The following is a 23023-nucleotide window of genomic DNA, read 5'->3' on the forward strand; positions in this document are numbered from 1 at the left end:
TGTACAAAGTGGCTTCCTTGTTAGTAATGCATATACACCTTGTGAGAACAAATCTGATGCCAAGACAAATGCTTTCTTGTTTCTGAACATGGATTTTAAGGCCAAGGTAGGGTCAGAAAAGAAGAATTATCCATTATGCATTATGTTGCTTTCTTCTTCCTTATGTTTCTCCTGACTTTCAGATTCTTAGATTTTTTTTTCTGTTTTTCCAGGAGACGCTTTCAAACCCCCCCCCCCCCCCCCCCAGGTAGTTTTGTAAACAATTATTTTAACATGGACTGTTTTCATAATCTTCATTTCTCTATATTATGTAGTTATTCTTCTGGTCCACGTCGGGCCCTTAAGTATTTAATCACAAATAAATCTACTGCTGTCAGTTTTCTTTTGGAAAAGCAGCAGTCTTCCTGGGAAGGATTATTAAGAGCTGTCTTATATTAGGCTGACATAATGGGCTCTTAGGGCCAACAGAAGAAAATTAATTTTCATATTATGTCTGTTCTCCTAAGAGAAGGGAAAAAACAACTTTTATTATTCACCAAGAGTTTAAGTTAATACAAACCAGCTTCCTTTCTTGGAGGAAGACAATAGTCAAATTTGTTTTGCTTTAGAAGGTTAGTATGAGAAATTATGTTTGGTTGTCTGGTTTCCAGAGCTGAATATCTAAACAGAGATGAAGCCTGACAAACAATGCTATAAGAAAAGTATAAGAGATTTGGCCTGTACAGTGAGACTCACTGCTGGTTTTCCTATGGGAAAAAAATTCTAAAGCAGCATGTGCAAGTGTAGAGGTATGGGAAAATGTGAGCCGCATATCTGCTAATCTCTAGAGCTGAGATCTCAGAGGACAGGAAGCAAATGGGAGTGAGTAATGAGGTGTCACTGCCCAAGGAGGTTTATGTTAAAGGCTCCTCCTATAGGATTGCTTATAAAAGTAAAAAAAAAAAAAAGTCCATGGGGAGCACATCAATACAATACTAATAATTTTATGCCAATCTTTGTTTTCTGACTTGAAAAGATATCTAGGATGTTCATATATGTTAAGTGAAAAAGAACAAGTGACTTCTGATAATAGCAAATGTGTAGAATTACAAATGGAATTCAAGATTTTCCAGTAGCCATATCTTTTTTTTTTTTTTATAAGTAGGCTCCACCCCAAACATGGTGCTTGAACTCATGACCCAGAGATCAAGAGTTGCATGTTCTACATGACTGAGCCAGCCAGGTGCCCCCTCTATTAGCCATATCTTAAAAAGTAAAAATAAACAGGTAAAATTAATTTTAATCGTTTATTTTGTTTAACTCAATATATCCAAAATACTACCACGTTAACACGTAATCAGTATTAAAAATAATGAAGATCATTTCCTTCTTTCAATACTTTCTTTGAACTCTGGTTTTACACTTGCAGTATCTCAATTCAAACTAGCCACATTTGAAGTGCTCAGTAGCCATGTGTGGTCTGTACTGTGGCTCCCTCACTGAAAGTGCACAGATGGATTTCAGGTAGGAAATTTTTGAAAGAACTCATCAAGGTTTTTGTTTGTTCCATAATGCGACTATAAATCACAGTGAAATAAAAGAAAAAACGTAGGGGAAAAAAGGGATACCAGGAGACTTTAGGAAAAAGAAATCACTAACTAAACTTTCTTAGGAAGGACATCTGTGATTTGATGGACTTTTATTAATGGTTCACATATACCCCAAGTTAAATTCAGACTCTGAGACTTAAATGCAAAACCACTGTATCATGGATACATGCTGTAATTAATTTTTTTTTAATTTTGGGGAAATCAGTATAAATTAACAAAAAAAAAAAAAAAAAAAAACCAGGGCATGATTTTCTGTGTCAAATGCTGCTGATAACGTTAGACAAGAAGAACTTAGAACTGACCACTGGGTTTAACATCATGGGATCATTGGGGCCTTTTGACAAGAGTCATTCCTTTGGAACAGTAAGGACGAAAGTCTCACTGGCTTGGCTTCAGGAGATAAAGGAGAGGAACTGGAAACTGAATATAGTTAGCTCTTGTCAGGAGCAGAGGGGCAGTGAGTTGAAAAATTGTTGGTTTATTTTATTTGGTTTAGATTTGGGGTTTTCTGCTTTTGTTTTTTTTTTTTATTTTTTTATTTTTTTTTTTTTGCTTGCTTTTGTTTTTTAAAGATGTTTTTATCCGATGGGAATGATCCAGTAAAGAGAAAAGATTTCAGTAGGGAGAAGGGAGTGTTTTACTTGAAAAAGAGAAAATTCACAGCGGATATAATAGCTGCCTGCCCACATTTAAAAGTGTGTCAAATGAAAAAGGAATCAGGCTCTATGCTCTATGTATGGCCCTGGGCTAGACCTAAAATCACAGTGGGCATGAAATCACAGTGGGTATGAAAGATAATAAACCAAATTGGGCTCAACACATGAAAAGTAAATCCCTGCCATTTGTGTGCCCCATGCCAGCATGGCTTACTTCAAGATGCAATAAAATTTGTATTACTGGAGATGTCAAAGTATCTATAGGTTAAGACCAGTATTTCTCAACTCTTTTGTGTTCTCAGCACACGTGGGGATATAACAGTTTTTGGCGGCACACTTGAAAAAGTGCAAAGCAGTGTTAAGCCTGTCAGTGACAGGAAGAGCATAATCATTACCCACCACGGTGGTGACCTACCTAGCACACCATTCTTTGGGTTGTCCTTTCGCACTTCTTTGCTGCTTGAGCAGAAATGCTTAGTGCTGCAAGCATGCTGTCTTTTATATTCAAAAGGCAAAATGTGTACGTATTCCGTAAAAGTATATACCCTCTTGCTGCCCCTGGAGGAATTGCCCACCATTGCACCCACCAGAAGAAAATCCTGCCCTACTCTGCACAGAGTCACAGGAACTGTTAGGCTCAAAATTCAGTCTGACAAAGATCACTTTAAGAGGCCTATCGGTCAGGAATCCATTGCAGACAAGAGAATCCACTCTACTAGTATAAGCAGAATGAGGTTTCTTAGTGACATAGGGAATTAAGTGCTCACCAAGTTGTTGGCAGGGTGGATAGCAAACTCTAGTCTGAACAACTAGAGACCCCAGAACCACTGTGCTCTGCCATGACCAGGAAGGCTGCATTTATAATAAGAAGCTGATGAATCAAGAAGCTTCTATTAGCTTAGTTCACTGCAGAACCACACTAGCAACTCTGCTTCGATCCCAAAGGTGCCACTCTGGCTTCCGAAAGCAATAGGATCAACTAGTTACTGACTCCAGAACCACAATAGCTCTGTCATGATCTACAAAAGCAGGATGGTGCCCTGTGTCCTCTTTCTGAATCTGCCAGGCTTCGTTCTGAGCAAGAGGCTCCCATGAGTGCCTCTGAAGTGTGGAATCTAATTCCTCTCCAGAACTCCAAACTGCAGAGAAGGGTAAGGCATTGACCTTCTAGCTTTCTAACTTTTATACCCTGGAATAGGGTTGAAATGGGTATTCAGCAAGTCATCCTACAGTATCTGCCACAAATTGCATCTTTCTTCAGTCATGGCAAAAATAAATTAGACATATTGATCAAGTTAGTAGCACACCAATGAGGGGTCCCTTACAGAGGTGAAAACGAGAAACTCGGCTTCAGCTCGGTGCTTGAAGTAGATCTGCCAACTATATGTGTCCAGTGATTCTAGTTTTAGCACAAATGGAAGTTAGAACATAGGTACCTGTCTTGCATTTTATGATGGGAGAGAAAAGTGTCTTTAGGAGGCCTTCCAGCCATTGAGTGTTTTCCAGTGTCATGCCACTAGCAGCCTGGATTGATGTTTTGCAGATGGATTGTCTTTGCTCCATGCACTTTTCACAGGTCTCACAAAGTAGCTGCCTGTCAGAGACTGGCAAAGAAATAGAGCAGGTCCCACAGCAGTCTGACCGAAGCCACCAGTGACCTCATTCAGGAACAGCCAGTCTGACGTCACCTCCCTATTCCAAATGAGTATCTCCCTCATTCAGCAACTATCAAGCACTTTGTGTCCTAGGCATCGGGGACACACCATGAATGAGACAAGTGGGGTTCCTGCGCTCATGAATTGGACATTCTAGTGGAGGGATGAGACAAGGTTATAGCAAACAAATGCATAACATTTGGGGAAAGGGCACACTTCTTGTGCCCTGATCTGCTTCCTTGACTGCAGAGCCAGCCCAGATCCCAAAAGCTGCTCTTGGTTTGAACAGAGGCAAGAATGACAATTTGCACTTGCTTTAAGATTATTTTCAGCCAACAATCAGGGCAAGGAATAATGTGCAAGATCAAGAATGCAAGGGAATGAGTGTGGCTCCCAGAAACCTTCCAGATTCCTCTGGGAATTTCACCAGAAGCTCTGTGATCCAAAGGGCAGGTTGGCCTCCTGGAAGGAGCCAGAACTGAGACCTTGTTGCATCATTTTGCTGCATGCAGGGGTCTACCTACCAGCATGTGAGACAGCACTTAGACTTCAGTTGCATCCTTTCATGATCTATTTCTTGCTGCATCACTGGGCCTGGCCAAACCTGGCCATGGTCCCTAACTGGAGCATTGGTCCCCAACTGGAGCGCTTGGCTGAGTCCCACTCAGTGGCTGCAGTTGCTTCCTCATGGCCTTCAGCAGGGAGCTGAGAAGGTGGCTATGTTTCTCTTTACTTACCTACATTAAGACCCAGATACTAGCAACACTCAAGGCACACTGAGGAATTGGGAGTTAACAGCAGAAGAGGAGAAAACTGTAACCTGTCTTTAGTCCAGTAAAAACCCAGGCACCTGCCAAAGCCTCCCTACACAGAGATTGGCTCAGAGACACCCTCCTTGCCACTCCGTCAGGCCCACGCGCCCTCCCAGAAAGCACATGGATGCTGTGAGTCAACCTCTTCCCAGCCACATTCTAAGGCATTTTATCTAGAGCCATGTGAAGTCTTTCTGTTGTATTATTTGATCTTTTGTTTTGAGATAATTCTTTTTTTTTTTGAGAAAACAAAGCTGTTAAATTTTTCATTTGATACTTGTCCAAAGTCTTCTGATCTGTACTCTTCATCTGTCTTTTGCAAACCTTTTTTCAAGTGTCCTGTCCTCATTTATTCCTGCGTGTTCATTTTGGAATTAAAGCAGTTCTGTCTGGGTCTGTGTTTACCCATTAATAACATGGGCAGATTCTCCCTGACTCCCTTCCCCCATCATCTGAGCTGTGGTGAATCCTCTTTCAGAGCTGGCGCTGGAGGGCTGGCCTGGATGCTCCTCAGGAAGCAGGAAGGGTCCAGAGGCAGTGGGAATATGCCATCTGTATTTCCTCCCCCCCCCCCCCCCCGCCATGCTTTCCTTTCCCTCCCATCAGCCAGGCCCCTGTACGTGGGGGGTTTGTGAGCCCATAGTAGGACTCACCTTGAATTTCCATATTTTTTTTAAAGATTTTATTTATTCATGAGAGACACACAGAGAGAGGCAAAGACACAGGCAGAGGGAGAAGCAGGCTCCATGCAGGAAGCCTGATGTGGCACTCGATCCCAGGACTCCAGGATCACGCCCTGGGACGAAGGCAGGTGCCAAACTGCTGAGCCACCCAGGGATCCCCTCACCTTGAATTTCCAAACCCCACCCCACCACCCCCCACTTCAGGGCAAATGGGCCCCTCCAAATAGGACCTGGGTCAGTGTGGTTTCCTTTGGGCCTTCTTCTGGTGGACTTTTAGCTAATATCTTTGAAGAAGGTCAAATGCTTCTAAGATCTACATTTTCCTCTCGCCTTCAACCTTTCCCCAGATTAGGCAAGCCCTCCTATTAGCACGCTGGGACAGGGGAAGCAAAAAAGAGAGAAGAAACGGCTTTTTCCCAGTGTTGTCCATGCTTCTAGTCCTCATTCCTCCAAATCAGGCATTGTCAGGCCCTTGGAACATTCTTCCTCACAGCCCTCACCTTCCATCAGATAGGCAGAACTCGGTGTTCGCTTTCAGTTTGTCCACACCTATTGTATACAGAAGATCCTCAGAGCATGGAATTCAGCCACTCTCTTATTTCAATAAGTTTCTTCTATATATTGGGCCATTTTTACTTACTTTCATGGGTTCCAGGTAGTTATGCCAATGAACACTTGCTCTGCCATCCTTCCAAGACATTTCTCAACTGCTAGATATACTCAGTAGTGAGACCATAAGTCTAAAATGTCAGGAGTTTGGGATGCCTAGGTGGCTCAGCAGTTGAGCGTCTGCCTTCGGCCCAGGGTGTGATCCTGGAGACCTGGGATCGAGTCCTGCATTGGGCTCCCTGCATGGAACCTGCTTCTCCCTCTGCCTGTGTCTCTGCCTCTCTCTCTCTGTGTATCTCTCATGAATAAATAAATAATCTTTTATAAAAATAATAAAATGTCAGGAGATTAAGAGGAACATACATTTTTGTAAATTGGAAAGTTAAGACTAAAAAAGCTAACAAATGAATACAAAGATTAAAAATAACAGTGATGGGACAGAATACGAACAGTTAGAAAATGAAGCCCAGGAATTAGCTGAAAGGATGAAAAAGAATGAAACTCGCAGAGTAGAGTTATGGCAAAAGGATAAAAGTAAATGATAGCAAAGTCTAAAAGAACTAGCATTTAAGTATTTTTAAACAAACTTAGATTCAAGTGCTGGAGAATCACATGCTAAGACAATGAAATATTCTAAGTATTTGAAGATTAAAATAGGTGGAATGTAAGCAGTACATAAGGTTATCTCATTCTGTAATGTTCCATATTAAAGATGCACCTGGGGGATCCCTGGGTGGCGCAGCGGTTTAGCGCCTGCCTTTGGCCCAGGGCGCGATCCTTGGAGACCCGGGATCGAATCCCACGTTGGGCTTCTGGTGCATGGAGCCTGCTTCTCCCTCTGCCTGTGTCTCTGCCTCTCTCTCTCTCTCTCTGTGACTATCATAAAAAAAAAAAAAAAAAAAAAAAAGGTGCACCTACAGGTGCACCTGGTTAGCTCAGTTGGTGGAACATGTGACTCTTGATCTCAGGGTCATGAGTTCAAGCCCCACATGGGGTGTAGAGATTACTTAAATAAGTAAAACTTTTTTAAAAATGTACTTGTAGTGACTGATATACAGAGATGTTAAGACTGTTTAGGTAGAAAAGCAGGCACAGAACATTGTGCAGTCTGTAAACATACATGTCACACAAAGCTTTGCAGATAAGTAGAGAAAGGATCATTAGGGATCGCACGGCTTTGTTAACCGGAAGTGGTAAGAGAGTGGAGGTGGGGAAGTTGTGGGCACCGTCAGATCCCCTCAGGTCCCCTCACTATTTCTGGCTTCTTCTCCCCTCTCCTCTTCAATATGCTGTGGCTCCAATGCCCACACCAGCCTGAGTCTTCTCAGGTGCACTGCCCTCACTCCCCTGCAGCTGCTCTGCACTTATGGGTAACTGGGGGTTTGCCCCCCAACCCCACCCATGGCCCTCAGCTCCTTGTCTCAGGCAGGACAACTGAGGCTCAGTCTACCTTGAAGGGCACTGTCCAAAATATAAGGTGAGCCGCATAGGTGATTTTACATTTTCTAGTAACCACATTAAAATTAATTCTAATATTAGAACTTTATCTTCAACATGTAATCAATATAGAAATTATTAATGGGATGTCCTAAATCCTTTTTCATGTATATTATCTTCCAAGTCAGTGTGTATTTTATGCTCCCACAGCTCACTTTGCCCACCTATCAGTTGCTCCGTTGTCACATGTGGCCACTTTGGACAGCCCAGCTCACTCAGACCAAAGCCCTCCCCGCAGAGGACTTTGCCTGCAAATGAAACTTCAAGTCCCTGCTTTTCTGTTCCATTATGGGTTTCTTTTAGGAGCACTCTCTTAAATTTTTTGCATGTAAGTTTCTCTTTTTTTTTGTAATTTAAAAAAATCTAGAAGTTTCAAAAGGAAACAACAACAAAAAAATGTATCTCTCATCCAGAAGCTCTGCTTTGTGGTTTATTGTTAAGGCAGCCATAAACTCTAGGGAGCCTGGGTTTCAGAAGACTTGGGGGCAGAGAGTCCCACTGAGTAAAGAACAACTGATAACATCCCAGAACCTTGGCTTCTTGCCATTTGTCAGATGTGGAAGGCTTGAGCCTTTGATGTCTGTCTAGCTGCGAGATAAGTAGCCTAAAGCCATCCTGGGGTGAGATTATCTGGAAGTCTGGCTCAGGTATGCAGCACACGGATTCTCAGGCCCAGGACAGGCCAAGGGGGAAGCTAGGTCACCACTCACAGAGGAGGAATGGCAGAGGAGCCTGGCAAGAGTGAACTTTTTCTCTTTTAACATGCCTGCAGCCTAGCTGGTACCACTGTAGCAGCTTGGGAGTGGGCAGTGCCTTTCTGGCTTCACATAGCGAGGCTGTATAGACGCCCTTCCTTTGGCATCCAGCTCCACAGCAGGCTGGTGGTTCCCTATGCAGATGCCACCTCGTCATTGATAATGCTGCCTGAGCCAGTAGGCCTTCTGTGTTTTGCCTTGCCACAGTCTTTATTAAGAAGACATTCTAAAGAGTCCCTTTTGACCAAAGTGCCATCTCAGATGGCATTTTACTTCTATTTTTGCATCTCCAAGTAATTGGATTTAGTTTGCTTATTTGTCTGTCACTGGAGGTAGAGGTGAGGGAAGAAGGCTGGCTGCTAATTGGCTCAGAAAATAATTCCAGTCCAGAGCTGAGATGCCTGTGTTTCCCTAACAAAGCAGCCCCTTAATCCCAGAACTACCTTTCCTACTTTCCTCACTGGGTCCTCAGAGAAAAGAGCAGGCAGGTTGAAGGAACACATTTCTCAATTTATTCTCATGTGCAGCTCGTTTATTTATTCAACAGGCTTTTGCTGCTTATGTGCTACATATGCCATTAGTCTTAGAGTGTTGGTTTGGTCCTTCCTGTCTAGTGTTGATGCCCTTTTGGTGGCTCTTCTAGCATATTTTAATTGGAAATAAGTAGAGAAAACCAAGTACTCTTGGATTCACAGAGTGGATAACCTCTAGTTCTTCTCCAAAATTACCCTAGACAGAACTTTCTCTTATTGAACGAATGTTGCCTTTTTCTAAATGAGCCTGTGGTAGCTTGAGTGCTCCCTGGTTCTCCTTCTCCTTCTTCCACTCCTTGACATTGTGGATGACTTTGCTTAGTATGGAGGGATATGACAGGATCTCATGGGTCCTGGGGTGCATGCCTTCCTCTCCCACATTGAGCAAGGGCATCACTCTGCACAGTGAGGATGGGATGCAGTCTTGGTGGGGCACCTGGGCCTTGGAAGTGCCTTGGCCTCATAGCCTCCTGAGTTCCTAATGGGGCTTGCTTCTAGGTAAGAGTGCCAGAATAGGCCAGTGATTGGCCTGCCATTCCTCTTTCCTGTTCTCAGTACCTTTCCCAACTCCTTCTGCTTCAGCTCGGCACCTCAGCCTCCAGGTCCACTGATGGATCCACTGACGAAGGGGTCCTGTAGGAGTCAGATGGCACAAACCCTTCTGTGGAAAGCCAAGTCGTCTCTCTCCTTTGGCATCCAGCCTCTTCAGACATGGCCAACAAAAGACCCTGAAGTAGAGTCCCAGGTCAACCTGTAAGTAAGTAAAAGAAGCATCATCTTTGGGTCCACGCTCACTCTAACTTGAAATCCCTTAATGCTCAGGAAGCAAATACATTTTAACTTTTCAGGGAGGATAGGGAGGGAGAAGGGAGTGGATGTTTTGGTTCAGAGATTTCCTTTCTGTGAATGATACCCTCCTTGTGTATTTATTTCTTGACTTGGCAGTAGTCACTGAACACCCACTCTAGCCAGGCCCTGTGTCAGGCATGGTGAGCAAAATAGATTCAGGAGATTTGCAGCTCATGGGACAGATAGCCATTCATCAGATAATCATGCAAATAAATTGTGACAAGTGCTATGAAATGTGTTGCCTTGATTCAATAAACATTTACAGAATTTCTTCTGTGTGCCAGCAGCATTTGGGGGATATAAGAGAATAAGACAATGTCCTTATCCTTAAGTAGCAAATCATATCTACAAGGGGGAAAAAAACTCGAATATTATTCAGAAGAAGTAATAAAAATAAGTATAGTATTAACTAATGTGTGAGCAGACTGAAGTCCCATAGGATGGTAACTGTGTTTTCCTGTTTACTCCTGAATCCTCAAGGCCTTGTTATGATGTACAAAGATATCTGTTGGACAAATGAATAAGTGACTGAAAAGGAGAATATGAGACAGGGTACTTAGTTCTCCAGGGGAATCTGAGGCAGCTAGTTGCAACAATACAATTGACTTAAAAATAAATGAGGTGCCTCATCATTTCAGTGTGACAAATATTTATCAATACCTGCTGTACCCAGTGCTTTTGTGAAGCTAATTCGTATCTGGGGGCAGGGATCAGAATATCCTGTGGAGCATAAACAACCCATGCGAGGCCCACCCCAGAGACTGATTCAGTGGCTCTGGAGTAGATGAAAGAGGACTCTTCCAGATGTTTGCCTTCACAAACTTAGAGTCTATCCAGGGAGACAGACAGTAACCAGATAACTCCAGTCCTGCGTGTAAAGAACCAAGTATAAAGGGCTTTAGAAGTAAATACTCTCCTGGAGCCCCAGGAAGAAAAGGGGTAATAGTTGAGATCAGCCTGGTAGGATGAGCATTGGCCAGGGCAGGAATGGGGGAAGAAGACCACTTTAAACTCAGGGAACTACAGAGTGAAGGCTCAGATCCATGGAAAATACGTTCCAGCAAAGTTGACAGGCGTTAAACCAGGGGTTCTCAATGCTGACTACACGTGAGAATCAACTCTGGGAGCTTTAAGAACAAGGAAGCTTGAGCCATCCCTCCAAGATCCTAGGTCTGGGGTGGGACACAAAGCCCAATGCTTTATAAAGCTCCCCAGGTGATTATCATAAGCCACAAAGGCTGAGAAATGCTGCTTTCACAAAAGTGACCATACCTGATTAAATAAATGCAAAATAGGAGCAGCTTCAATTCCTCACCAAGGGGTCTGAACTTCCCATCTTAAGCAATGGGGAATCTTTGATAGCACTTACAATCTGAAGAGATAATGCAGTTTTAAAAGTGCAAGGTCAAAAAAAAAAGTGCAAGGTCACATCGTTTAGAAAAAATCGTGATTGCCAGTTCCATCTTGGATTCTTCAAGGAAACCAGGGCAAGTCTAGAGTCACCTCGGGCTTTTCGGAATGACCACCATACTTTCCATAAATGGCCCCTTAATGAGAATATAAGATTGAAACTGAAGCCTAAAATTTCAGTAAATATTGAATTATCTGCACAAAATGATTCTCTTGTTGGCAAGGGAGAGGAGACTGGGGCTCCATCTACGCAGGGTGCAATGAAGAGAACCGCACGCAGCTCGCTGGCCTGATCTCCCAGCTCTGGGTGAGAGCTGGTCCACACCCGCACGCACGGCGCCGCCTCTTTTCTAGACTACAAGCTCCCAATGCTCCACGCGCATGACGCAATCCAAGGGGTGGCAGGGCTTCGGGAGAGCCTATGAGATGCAGCGGGAGCAACGAAGTTACTTAAGGGTGGGACTAGACCCCGGTGATTGGCAGCTGTCCAGCCGGGGAGGCTACAGCGATAAGGGGGCGGTGAACCGAGTCTGGGTGGAGGACTGGACCCAGACTCAGAGGCCGGACTTGAAACTGACTGTATCAGGAGGCAGATGTTGGGTTCTCTGGAAAACGGGCTAGAAAGATGAGTCTTTGAGAACCGCGGCCAATCTGTGGGCCGCTAATTCATTCATTCATTAACTCATTCAACGGTATTTATTACTTGTGTACCAGGCACGTGTGCAAACATCCTAAATACGTTTTCTCATTTGGTCTTCATGAAAAATCCGATAAGGTAGTTACTCCCTTTTACAGATAAGGGAGCTGAAGTCCAGAAGGGTTAAGAGACAGTCCAAGATACACAGTTTGTAAGTGACAGGGCAGGGCTTTTGAACCTAGATTTGTCTAGCTCCGGTGCTCAGCCTCAGGGTGCTCAGCCATGCAATCAAGAGCTAAATGTTTAGGTGTCCACAGGGCATCTTGATATATATGAATGTATTTGTATACATATTCAAATGAAGAGTATAACAGTAACACCAATCTGAACAGATTCTGATATCAAACAATTCACTGAACACCTTGTGTGCTATGCTGGGCCCTGGGCTAGTAGTCACTGGGTATGCAAAGAAAGCCTCTCCTTCCAGATGAAGGGGGCTGAGGGAATACTCTAGGGCAGTCCAAGGAGGTTTCTCAGTGGATGGAATACTTGAAGAATGGAATTTTACCAGGCGGAAGTGGGAGAGGCCTTCCCAGACAGAGGTGACCATATGTGCAAAGGCCAGCAGCATTAAAGCACTCTGGGTGTTTAGAGAACTATGAACAGTCTCATTTGGCCAGTGCCTCTTGCGGAGGGCCAGGCAGTGAGCTTGGGAAAGTAGACAGAAGCTAGTCAACCACTGGCGAGTGGGAGGGCTTAACCACTCACTAAGAAGTTTGGTCTTGAGTCTGTAGGCTGGGGCATAGCATCCATCAGACTTGCTTATTAGAAAAATAACTAGTGTCAGTAGACAGCCAGGTTATAGTAGGACAAGACTGGTGGCAGGGGACCCTATTAGAGTGTCCAGGGAGGAGATATAAGAGTTCTAATGAGTGGCAGGAACCCTGGGATTGATTCAAGGAATATTAGAGGGGAAGATTAAGAGTGCAGGTGGTGGGGTAAGTGACCCTCTGAGTTTTGACTTGGGCAGCTGAGTGGTTGGTCTTGCCATTAATAAGAGGACCTGAGATGAGGCAATGCAAAATCCAAGATAGAATAAGACAAAGATCATTAGATAAATGTCATCAGTACAGTGGAAGGGTACTGTTACATCTCTCGGGGCAGGAGGTGCTTAGGAAAGTCACAGTAATATGAAGTGGACCTTGAAAAAGGAGCACCTCCCTTCCTTTTCTTTTTCTTGAATAGACTTTAATAGGCAGGGGTGGGAGTGATATTCTAGATGGCCAGATCTTGGTTTGCCTCTTGTGTGGTGCAGTAGTAGGAAGTCTGGAAAGTCAGACTGGGGGGCATATTGTGAAAAATGTTGTACTTAATCCCTGGGCTACTGGTAGACTCTGAATAGTGTCTGAGACACACAAGTGATGATTTGAGCCCTACTTTGGCAAAGTTAATTTCACAGCTACATACAGGAACAAGGCCAGGAGCCAATTAAGACATGGACTAGGCTGTCTTCTTGGTTTAAGTTATATAAATCCAACTCAAATTAGTTTAGGCCAAAAAAGGAGAATGTCTGGGTTCATGTAACCAAACTAAGGAAAGGGACCGATCTGGCTTCAGGAATGGCCAGATCCAAGAACTCAAATGCTGCCAGGTCAGTCCATTTCTCTCTCAACTCCCATATCCTCCCAATTCTTAGCCCTGCTTCTCCGTGTCTATTGGCCTCATTGTCTCCTACTGTCTATGAGTTGTCACCATGCAGTGGGTGGTGTGATCTCAGGGAGCATGAAACTTAAGAGGAAAAATCTTTTCCATTCATTGGAAGAACCCTGGGAAAGATCTGGGCCACATATCCATGCCTGGTTTTTTGGGCGAGTATGTTACCAGGGGAAGAGGAGATAGTTCTTGTTTGCCCTGGTGAGCAGAGCAGCCTTGGAGAGCAGCCTTGGAGAAGAAAAGGAATTGTCAGGAGGTAGGAGAACAGGATTCAAATGGGTCACAGAAGCCAGTGGAAGGGTTTCAAGATGCAGAGTGGTCTATGACTAATCACAAAAATAACTTAGGAAGTTTTTTCAAAAACATGGCCCAAGGAACCTATTTAATTGGGATCCCCCATAGTGGGACTCAGGCAGCTGGCTTATGGTGTCTAATGCAACCAAAAACTTGCAGATCGAACTGCAATCTAACAACTGGATGTGATGACCAGGAAGCTGTGGAACACCATTGAAAATCATGCAGTTTCACCTGGGAAGGGAGGGCAGGAGGCAGAGTAGAAGACTGCAATCCTAACTTCTCCCAACTCCTACCTTGTTTCAGGACCACTACCGACCCTAAATGAGGTAAAATTTCTTCTTAGACATGTTTTAGTTCAGTAAACTAGGGAAAAACTAAGCAAGAGTATTCAAAAGATGGTTTTCAGAGCCGTTCTGCCTTAAAAGGGTGTCAGCCAAAAGTGGAAGGAAGTTTGAAAAGTTAATCATCCCCTCTGAATTATCTTTTACAATCAATCTTTCCTATGATTCATTACAACATACTACCAAAACGTTGGACTTCTTACAACGTGTAATTCAGATTTCATTTCCCCCACAAGGCTGAATTGGCAGTGATTTACTTTTTGATCTTTTGAGAAAAATTGGCATGTATTTGAAAGAGTTTGTTTTTAAGGCATTATACAAATATTAGGCAGTTTTGTGCTTAGACATTTTTAAAACAGCTTCCAAAACCCTTGAAGGACTTAGTTTGTTCCTGAATGAAAGGCCACTTAAATTTAAAATCCAGTGCTAGAAAGTAAGTGTTTTGGTTTACTGTTGGGGGAAATTCTATTCCCCTGTCCTCATGTTTCCATAGAGAAACTTTCTGTTCTGCTTGCCTAGGGAGAAGAGTTTGGACTGCTAACTTGTCCCTGCTCCCCTTTCCCCTCTTGCTCTTGGAATTTGATTGCCCACAGAGCTTGTATGTTATCTCCTCTCCTGTTTCTATTTGGAAAAATACACCTGAGTCCTCTAGCGGCAGGTGTAGTGGCCCATCTGCCTCAGTCTCCCCTGTTGAAGCTCGACAGTCCTGAAACAGCAGTTCCCCTGGCAACCCTCCAGGCAAATTTCCCTTGAATGGCCCGTTCCAAGGTCTAAACTGGAGGGACAGGGAAGAATAGGAAGCCCATTTGGCTGTTGGGCTCAACTACATTTACCAGTAAGACTCTGATAGTAAGGAACTTGATATCCTGACTTCCATTTTCCTAACTCCTGTCACTAACTCTTAGCTGATTCCAAACACAGAGAAGAGAGTGCTTTGATTTACTGATAAGCTCCCACAGCTCCCACGATTGTGAGACAGGCAAGGATTTGTGTAGGGAGTTTGGTGGGGAGTTTTGGGGGTCTGTTTTGGTTTGCTTTGTTTGTTTTTCCTCTCTTGTTCTTGCCTGTCTTAGCAGAGCGTCTGGCATGTAGAAAGTGCTCACTAAATATTTGTTGGGTGTTAAGCGAAGGGTGATAGAGCAGAGGTGCCAGCTAGGAGGCTTCTGTCTGCAATGATGAAGGTCTGAGCTAATGCAGAGAACGTGGAAATGGGGAAGGAGAGGAGGAGTGAGGGATGAAAGACATTGTGGAATTCTACACACGCCCATAGGTGCAAAATGGTATACAAGGCTAAGCATTGCAGCAGTATTAGCAATAGCAAAAGATTGAAAACCATTACCTAGGGAATCAGTTAAACAAAATATGATGCATCCACTCAGAGGAATACTTTGTGGCCATAAGAAAGAATACAGGAGCAATCCCTAGGTGGCGCAGTGGTTTGGCGCCTGCCTTTGGCCGGGGGCGCGATCCTGGAGACCCGGGATCGAGTCCCACGTCGGGCTCCCGGTGCATGGAGCCTGCTTCTCCCTCTGCCTGTGTCTCTGCCTCTCTCTCTCTATCTGTGTGTGACTATCATAAATAAATAAAAATTAAAAAAAAGAAAGAATACAGGAGCTGATTTGAAAAGATCTCCAAGATACATTAAATGAAAAAAAAATAACAAAAACAAGGAGTAGAATTGTGTATAACATGCTACCATTTGTGTGGAAAAAAGGGAAAAGGGAATATGCATTTTTCTTTGTCAATGGTTAAGCATCTCTGGGAGATATACAAGAGGAAATAGGGGACTAAAGGGGTAAGAGAAAGGGAGGCTTTCCCTGTACAACCTTTTATCTTTGTGGGTTTTGAACCAAGGTGAGTGTATTCTCTCTTCAAAGAATAAAATACAAATACACAGATACAAGCATACAACTTTCAAAAGCAATGCTATGCAGGCAGCAACAACAGCACCCAGTGACCCACCCAGTGCTGGATGGGAGGGGAGATAGGGGTGATGCCCTGAACCTTGTACATTGAGTGACTAGGGAAAAGATGGCAGTTTGCTAAGCCACACGTGGGAGTGGATGTGAGTGTGGTCAGTGCCTGGGTGTCTGTGGAACTAGGGCCCACACCTGGAAGTCGGAGTTTGCAGTTAGAGAGAAAGATCCAAATTGGAGCTTTGATTTGGGGAGTTGTTAGCTTAGAGCTAATATTTAACAGCACAGGAGTAGTAAGATCCCCAGGAAGAGAGGTGGCCTGAATCAGAAGGAGAGGCTCTTCACTGATCAAGCTAGGCATGGAGTTAAAAATTGCATTGCTGCTTCGTGTGATCTAAGAACCAGGAGGAATACGGTCTCACTCTACCAGGACATCCTGGCCCTTTCTCAGGAACTAAAGTTGCATGTGCCCTACTCACCCCGGAGCTCAGCAGCCCCTGGAGGAGTAACAGCTAAACGCAATCATGTTTCCTAAGAGGTTATCCATTGCTAAGAATTGTATTCCTTTGACTATTCGAGTTTTCTATTCTTTCAAATTTTATGGTCCTCAAGGGCCAGCAACCCATTTTTGGTGCTCACCTCATCTCAAAGTACAGTACAGAACACTTTAAGGACACACTATAAATAGTGACTAGATAGTATTATTCTTTTTAATCGTTGCTCTTATGGATCAAAAGAAAATAATTTAGGCTGCCCTGCCCTAAATTCAACTAGCTAACAGTCATATTTATAAGTCTCATTTTATCCTTGGAAGCAGACTTATTTTCTTGACATCTTCTATAGTAATAAATATTCTTATTAAAAATACTCTGCCTCCTACATTTCTGTAAGTTTGGTTTATGTATTACTTTGCTTTCTTTAAAGCTCTTTCTCACCCTTGGCTTCATAGTCTCATTTTCTTAGACTATCTCAGAATCAGAGTAGCTTAGCGAAGTCAATGTTTTAGAAAGCCTTTCAAAAATATAGTTTGACCTTAAAAGCACAAAGTAAGCTGCGTTTCTTCCTTCCTCAATGTGGTCTGAATGTGCTTGCAGGAAAACTGAGCACAGATAAGCATGGAATGGATCTAAATTGATCCAGAAAATTAGAAGGACGATACAGAGATCACTTAAAATGTAGCCTGGACTTCCCCCACTCCCCTCTCCTAGGTCACCTCAAGGTAAAATTCAATCAGTTTCAGAGAATTTATTTCTATGCTTGAGACAAAATTTTCATATATTGGTATTGGCTATGAAGGGGATCAGAATATGCCACCCCAAAATATGCTACTTTGGCATAAAGATTATTTTGATGCTGAAGGCAATGGGGAAAAACACACAGGAAGAACTCTCTGCCCTCCCTGTATCTCCTTAAAAGCAGGGCAAAAATTTCCCTTTGTAAAGGTGCCCCCTCTCTTCTGTATCCAGAGGGAGAGAACAACCCTTATCACCAGAGACAGAGAAGGCATCAGATGAGTTTGCATAAAAAAGCTTTACTAAATAATTTGTATCTACCATTAGTTTTGCCCCTTACTATCCTACCATGATTTACCATTCTTAGAAGCCTCAAATCCTTCTTTTGTCTAGTCCCTTCTCCACAATTTATTGAAAAAGAGTATAGAACCCCCTGAGTCTAACTGCTTCTTTGAGTTTTCTCCTCTGTGGAGCCCTAGCACACATAAAATAAAAAAAGTAAACATCTGTGCCTTGATTTCCGTTAATCTTTTTTTCTGTTTAGGCCTCAATTCCAGAACCTAAGAGGATAGAGGAAAAATTTTTCCTACCCAACAGCTGCTTTCTTAAAGTGCGAAAATTTTAGACTACAACAAATTCTAGCTAGTCACAGAGACTTTTTTCTTTGTGTTGTTCTTTAAGCATACATACATCTTCGTAATGAGAAGCATGGAGCACAACCTATTTAGTCAAAGAGTTCCTATGCTAAAACTAGAAATCATGCTAAGTGCTTCTTCATATGTATTTTTTTAATATTTTATTTATTTATTTGACAGAGAGAGTACAAGTAGGGGGAGTGGCAAGCAGAGGGAGAGGCAGAGTCCCCACTGAGCAGGAAGCCTGATGGAGGGGCTCAATCCCAGGATCCCAGGATCCCAGGATCATGACCTGAGCCAAAGGCAGACACTTAACTGACTCAGCCATCTGGGGACCCCATGTGTATTTTCTCATTAAACCCAATAGCCCTATGAGGAAGGTACCATGGTTATCGGTATTTGTTGAATTAATTCATTAATCAAGCCCATTTTACAGTTTCAAAACTGAGGACTCATGAAGGAGCAATCAAGCAGTGAACTAATGGTGGGCAACAGGGCTAAGTAAATACAGGCAATGCTTATGCACATAAAGTTTCTCTGTACATATGGATATTTAAGTTTAGGGTCAGAGTTCTATGTTTCTCTCTATGACTTTTTAAAGAATTTTTTGTGCCATAATTTACATGCAATAAACTGCAAGGACCTTAAGTATACAGTGGGATGAATTTGGCACTTGTACCTGATCCACTTTTTAATGTTACAGCACCTGTCACTTGCACTTAATCGTATTACCTGCTTATTGAAAGACACCAGCTACCAGGCATAGGAAACAGGAACTTCATGAACTGATGGCTAGTAAATGAGGTCACCATTCTTCCATTGCGATGGCTCCCATAGCATTTGCTTTGTTTGCTCATATTACTGGCATAATATTAATCTCTGAAATAAATTTTCTCATATTAATCTGAGGCAACATTTATAATATTCTTATGTCTGACTCAAGACACATTTCATGAATATGCTGTCTAATGGAGTTCACTTCCAGCAGCAGCTGATAGTGAAATTGAGAGCACATCGGGGTGGGTCTCCAAGGTTGACCCTAGAGAAAGTCATGAAACAGCCTATGTATTCACCCTACCCAATCTAGCTCCTGTGTTACTCCTGGCCCCTGGTAAAGAAGAAAAGCCCTAGGAGACAGGATGGCTCTCCTCAGATATTTGAAGGGCTTTCCTATAGCCCTTGTTTTATATGGCCCCAAAGAGTGAGCTGGCTTATTTTCATTCATTCATTCATTCTTACACAACCCCACTAAGAGCTGACTCTGTACCAGGTATTATGTTAAGTGCCGAGGTTTTGCATTGAGCAAAACCAAGGAAGATCCTGCCCCTACCAAGTTTATACTCTAATGGAAGAGGCAGGTTAATCTAACTCCTTCTTTAGAATTTCTAGCCTGAGAGCAGAAGGTGGGTCAGGAAGAAGGAGGTGTTTGGAAAGAGCATTACAGACCCTAAGATGAGAAACCCAGAAGCTGCTCATGAGCTGAAGAAAAGGAAGAAAGGCAAAGTGGCTGAAGTGTTCAGAGGAAGGGGAGCAGGCTCCACCCCACAGTGATGGGGATGTGTGGAGGGTGGCCTATGATGGTAAAGAAATTGTAGAAGAGTGAAAGTGTAAAGATGTAGGACCAGCTGGTGAAAATCCAGGTGTGAGGGACTTTAATTCACTCCAGGAGAAAACTTTAATAGCCGGAATGGAGGGCCTTGGGGCATACCATGTTTATGATCACTAATGGTGTGGAAGTACAGAGTATCTGGTAGAGAATACACAATCACAGATAACAGATTGGACCCCATATGGTCCCCAAATCTGTGGCGCTGGAGGTCTCTGGAAGTCTCTTCACCCTAAGACTGTATGATGAGACAGGAAGACTGAGGAGGCTGTTGCTGGCATCTGGGATTCAGACAATGAGGACCTGCTGGACGGAGGGACTGGGCTAGCTGAGGAGGGGGATGGTCACCGGTGATGTTCAAGGATGGACAGCAGAGCTTGAAAGGGAGATGTCAACAGCGATTCATTCCATAGCTTGGAGATTGTGAAAATAATTGAGTGCTGGTGGAAGTGAGAAACCGCTTGTTGGATAAGTTTCAGAAAAACAACACTGACCTCTGATGCTTCTGGGACAAGTAGGGAAGGTAACCGAGCATACATCAAGCCCATAGTTATATATTTGAGATTTGTCAGTAATATCGATGCCCTAAAAGTGAAGTCCTTCAAAAGAGGGACTTTAGGGAGCACTTCATGTTTGGGAACTAAAAGAGAAAGAATGAGCCAGTGAAAGAGGCAGAGATGAAATGGTTCTATAGGGTTCTGTAGAGGAGATGCCTTCCTTTGGCACCTAGTGGGTAGGAAATGGGTCTACCAGCATTCCTCAGGCCATTTTTGGGATTTATTTTGGTTAAAAATACAGGTGCCTTGGTGGCTCAGTCAGTTAAGCATCTGCCTTTGGCTCAGGTCATGATCTTAGAGTTCTGGGATTGAGCCCCACATCAGGTTCCCTGTTCAGCAGAGAGCCTACATTTCTCTCTGTCTCTGCCCTTCCCCTCTGCTCATGCTCTGTCTCAAATTAAAAAAAAAAAATCCTAAAGATATGGGTGCTTAGATCCCACTCTTGAAGATTCTGATAGAGGAGGTTTGGGGTAGGGACTGGGTATTTATATATTTAGGTGAATTTTTTTTTTTAAGATTTTATTTATTTACTCATGGGAGACACACAGAGAGAGGCAGAGACATAGGCAGAGAGAGAAGCAGGCTCCCTGCAGGGAGCCCGATGTGGGACTCGATCCCTGATGCCGGGATCACAACCTGAGGCAAAGGCAGATATTCAACCACTGAGCCATCCACGTGCCCTTTTAGATGAATTTTTTTTAAAGCAAACTAAAACACTTGCAGGGGGTGACAGGAGACTGTCTTTATGACATTGTGTAAATGTCGTAAAATCCTTGGTGAAGGATTTCTTTTCTTTTCTTTTCTTTCTTTTTTTTTTTTTTTTTTTTGGTGAAGGATTTCTTAAGTCAGAAAAACAAACACCAAAAAGGAAAAGACGAAAATCTTTACACTAAAAATTTTAAATGTCTGCAGGATAAAAGATACCAGGAGCAGGTTTTTAAAAGAAAAACCAGTTTCAGGGGATCCCTGGGTGGCTCAGCAGCTTAGCGCCTGCCTTCAGCCCAGGGTGTGATCCTGGAGTCCCGGAATCAAGTCCCCACATTGGGCTCCCTTCATGGAGCCAGCTTCTCCCTCTGCCTGTGTCTCTGCCTCTCTCCCTCTCCCTCTCTCTTCTCTCTCTCTCTCTGTGTTTCTCATGAATAAATAAATAAAATCTTTAAAAAAAAAAAAAAAAAGGAAGGAAAAACCAGTTTCACAGAAAACATCTGTGATTTATTAACCAGAAAGTATTGGTATTCAGAACATACCAATAATTCTTACAGATCAATTAGGGAAAGACCAACAATCTAATGAAAAGGAATGGACAAAGAATCAGAAATAGGCAAATCATGGCTGCCTGGGTGGCTCAGTCAGTTAGGTGGCTGCCTTAAGCTCAGGTCATGATCCCAGGGTTCTGGGATCAAGCCCCGGATCAGGCTCCCTGCTCAGTGGGGAGTTTGCTTCTACCTCTGCTCCTCACCCCACCCATGCTCTCTCTCTCTCTCTCTCTTTCTCTCAAATATTTATTTTTTATTTTTTATTTTTTTTCAAATATTTATTTTTTCATATGGGTCATATGTGCATCATATGTTGCACTCCTAGGTATGTCATCTAGGGATGTGATTGCCATTGTACTGAAGGAGAAATGTAAAAGGATGTGATTACAGTGCTGTGTAAAAACTGAAAACAATTCAAATGTCCAACGGAAGGAAGATGAACAATGGTACATTAATCCAGAAGGATACTCTACAGCAGCATATGTGAACAAATCAGAGCTACAGGTATCGACATGTACAAATATCAACAACAAATTGTTCCATCAGAGAAGCTAGTTGTGGTAAGACATGTATAGGAATGGTATTTATTTGTGTAAAATTTTAAAACATGCTAAGTATTACTGTATATTGGTTATGAATAAGCATACAGTACAAATAGAAAAATATGAGCAGGAAAGTATAAGCCAAATTATTTTGTGATTATTTCAGGGGAGGGAGAGATGACAGTAGGATCAGAGAGGGGTACCCAGGGGTTTCAAGTCTGTCTGTAAATGTTCATTGTATTATTTGTTTTTCTATGTCTTGATACATTTCATAATAAAACAGAGAAAAAACCCAGATGATTCCAGTATATAGCTAGGCTTGAGAACCTAGCTATATAGAATCAGTGCTTCCCCAAGCTCAGTTTGCCACGCTATTCCATTTCATTAGGTCTGGGGCGGGGCCTGAGAGTCTGCATTTCTAACTGGCTCAGATCCAAGGACCACACCATTCTGGGTCACAAGTGTCAGAATGACCTGGTTGTTCTCTAGTATTATTGCCACATAGGGGGCTGTTCAGAAGCACCTACTCCCTGTAGGTAGGATAGCATGCCTCCCTTCAGGCTCTGGGTGTTGTTGGAGGCACATCTTGTGCATCTCTGTGGAAAATCTTTGAGGACCTAGGGAAACAGACCTTGGAGGGATTTCCCTGAAGAAGTAAAATCTGCAGGTGATCCAGGGAGGTATGCAGCGACATATATTGTCTGTTGATTTTTTTTCTTTAAGCCAGTTTCTGTTTAACACTTTGTGGTCATGCCTGTGTAGGTCTCCTCTGGGCAAATTATACTGGGAACTGGAAAGCCCTCCAGTCTTGACATTACAGGAAAAGAGAAGCTCGGAGCAATGGAGAGTGGTGGATTTGATATTCAAGAGCAGATAGCAGATGCACAGTCATTACACTTGCAGGAATCCTCTTGTAGGTTGTGATTCCTGGCTTTCTGAATGGTGGGTCTTGAGCTAAGAAAAGTGTGACAGGCTTCTGCTCTGGGCACCCACACCTGAAGATTGCATATGCTACCCATGAGGGGATAAAAAGAGGCTGTTTTACAGTTTACCATATTTGCTATACACAGGTGTGCTTTGCTTGCACAATATTTTAGTTCCGGTGAAGTCCTGTGTATGTGAAATTTCCCACTGGAAATGTAAGCCCTGCAAAAGCAGGGACCACACATCTCAGGTTTAGCACCTGAGCCCGATACCTGGTAACTCCTAGGTGCTCAGTAAATATTAGAGAATGAGTGAAAGA

At 43.2% G+C, this 23023-nt stretch overlaps 1 protein-coding gene across 2 annotated transcripts in view; it reads left to right on the forward strand.

Moving 5' to 3' along the window:
* GARNL3 (GTPase activating Rap/RanGAP domain like 3) overlaps positions 1-23023 on the forward strand; it is a 147385-nt gene that overhangs the window by 6633 nt on the left and 117729 nt on the right. For both annotated transcript variants that reach the window (XM_041723830.1, XM_041723829.1), the window contains exon 2: positions 9372-9542. In XM_041723830.1, the coding sequence (XP_041579764.1) occupies positions 9400-9542 (143 nt within the window). In that variant the 5' untranslated portion in view covers positions 9372-9399. The remainder of the gene's footprint in view (positions 1-9371; positions 9543-23023) is intronic.

Source organism: Vulpes lagopus, chromosome 12 (assembly GCF_018345385.1).
Source record: "Vulpes lagopus strain Blue_001 chromosome 12, ASM1834538v1, whole genome shotgun sequence".
In the NCBI taxonomy this organism is placed as follows: Eukaryota; Metazoa; Chordata; class Mammalia; order Carnivora; family Canidae; genus Vulpes; species Vulpes lagopus.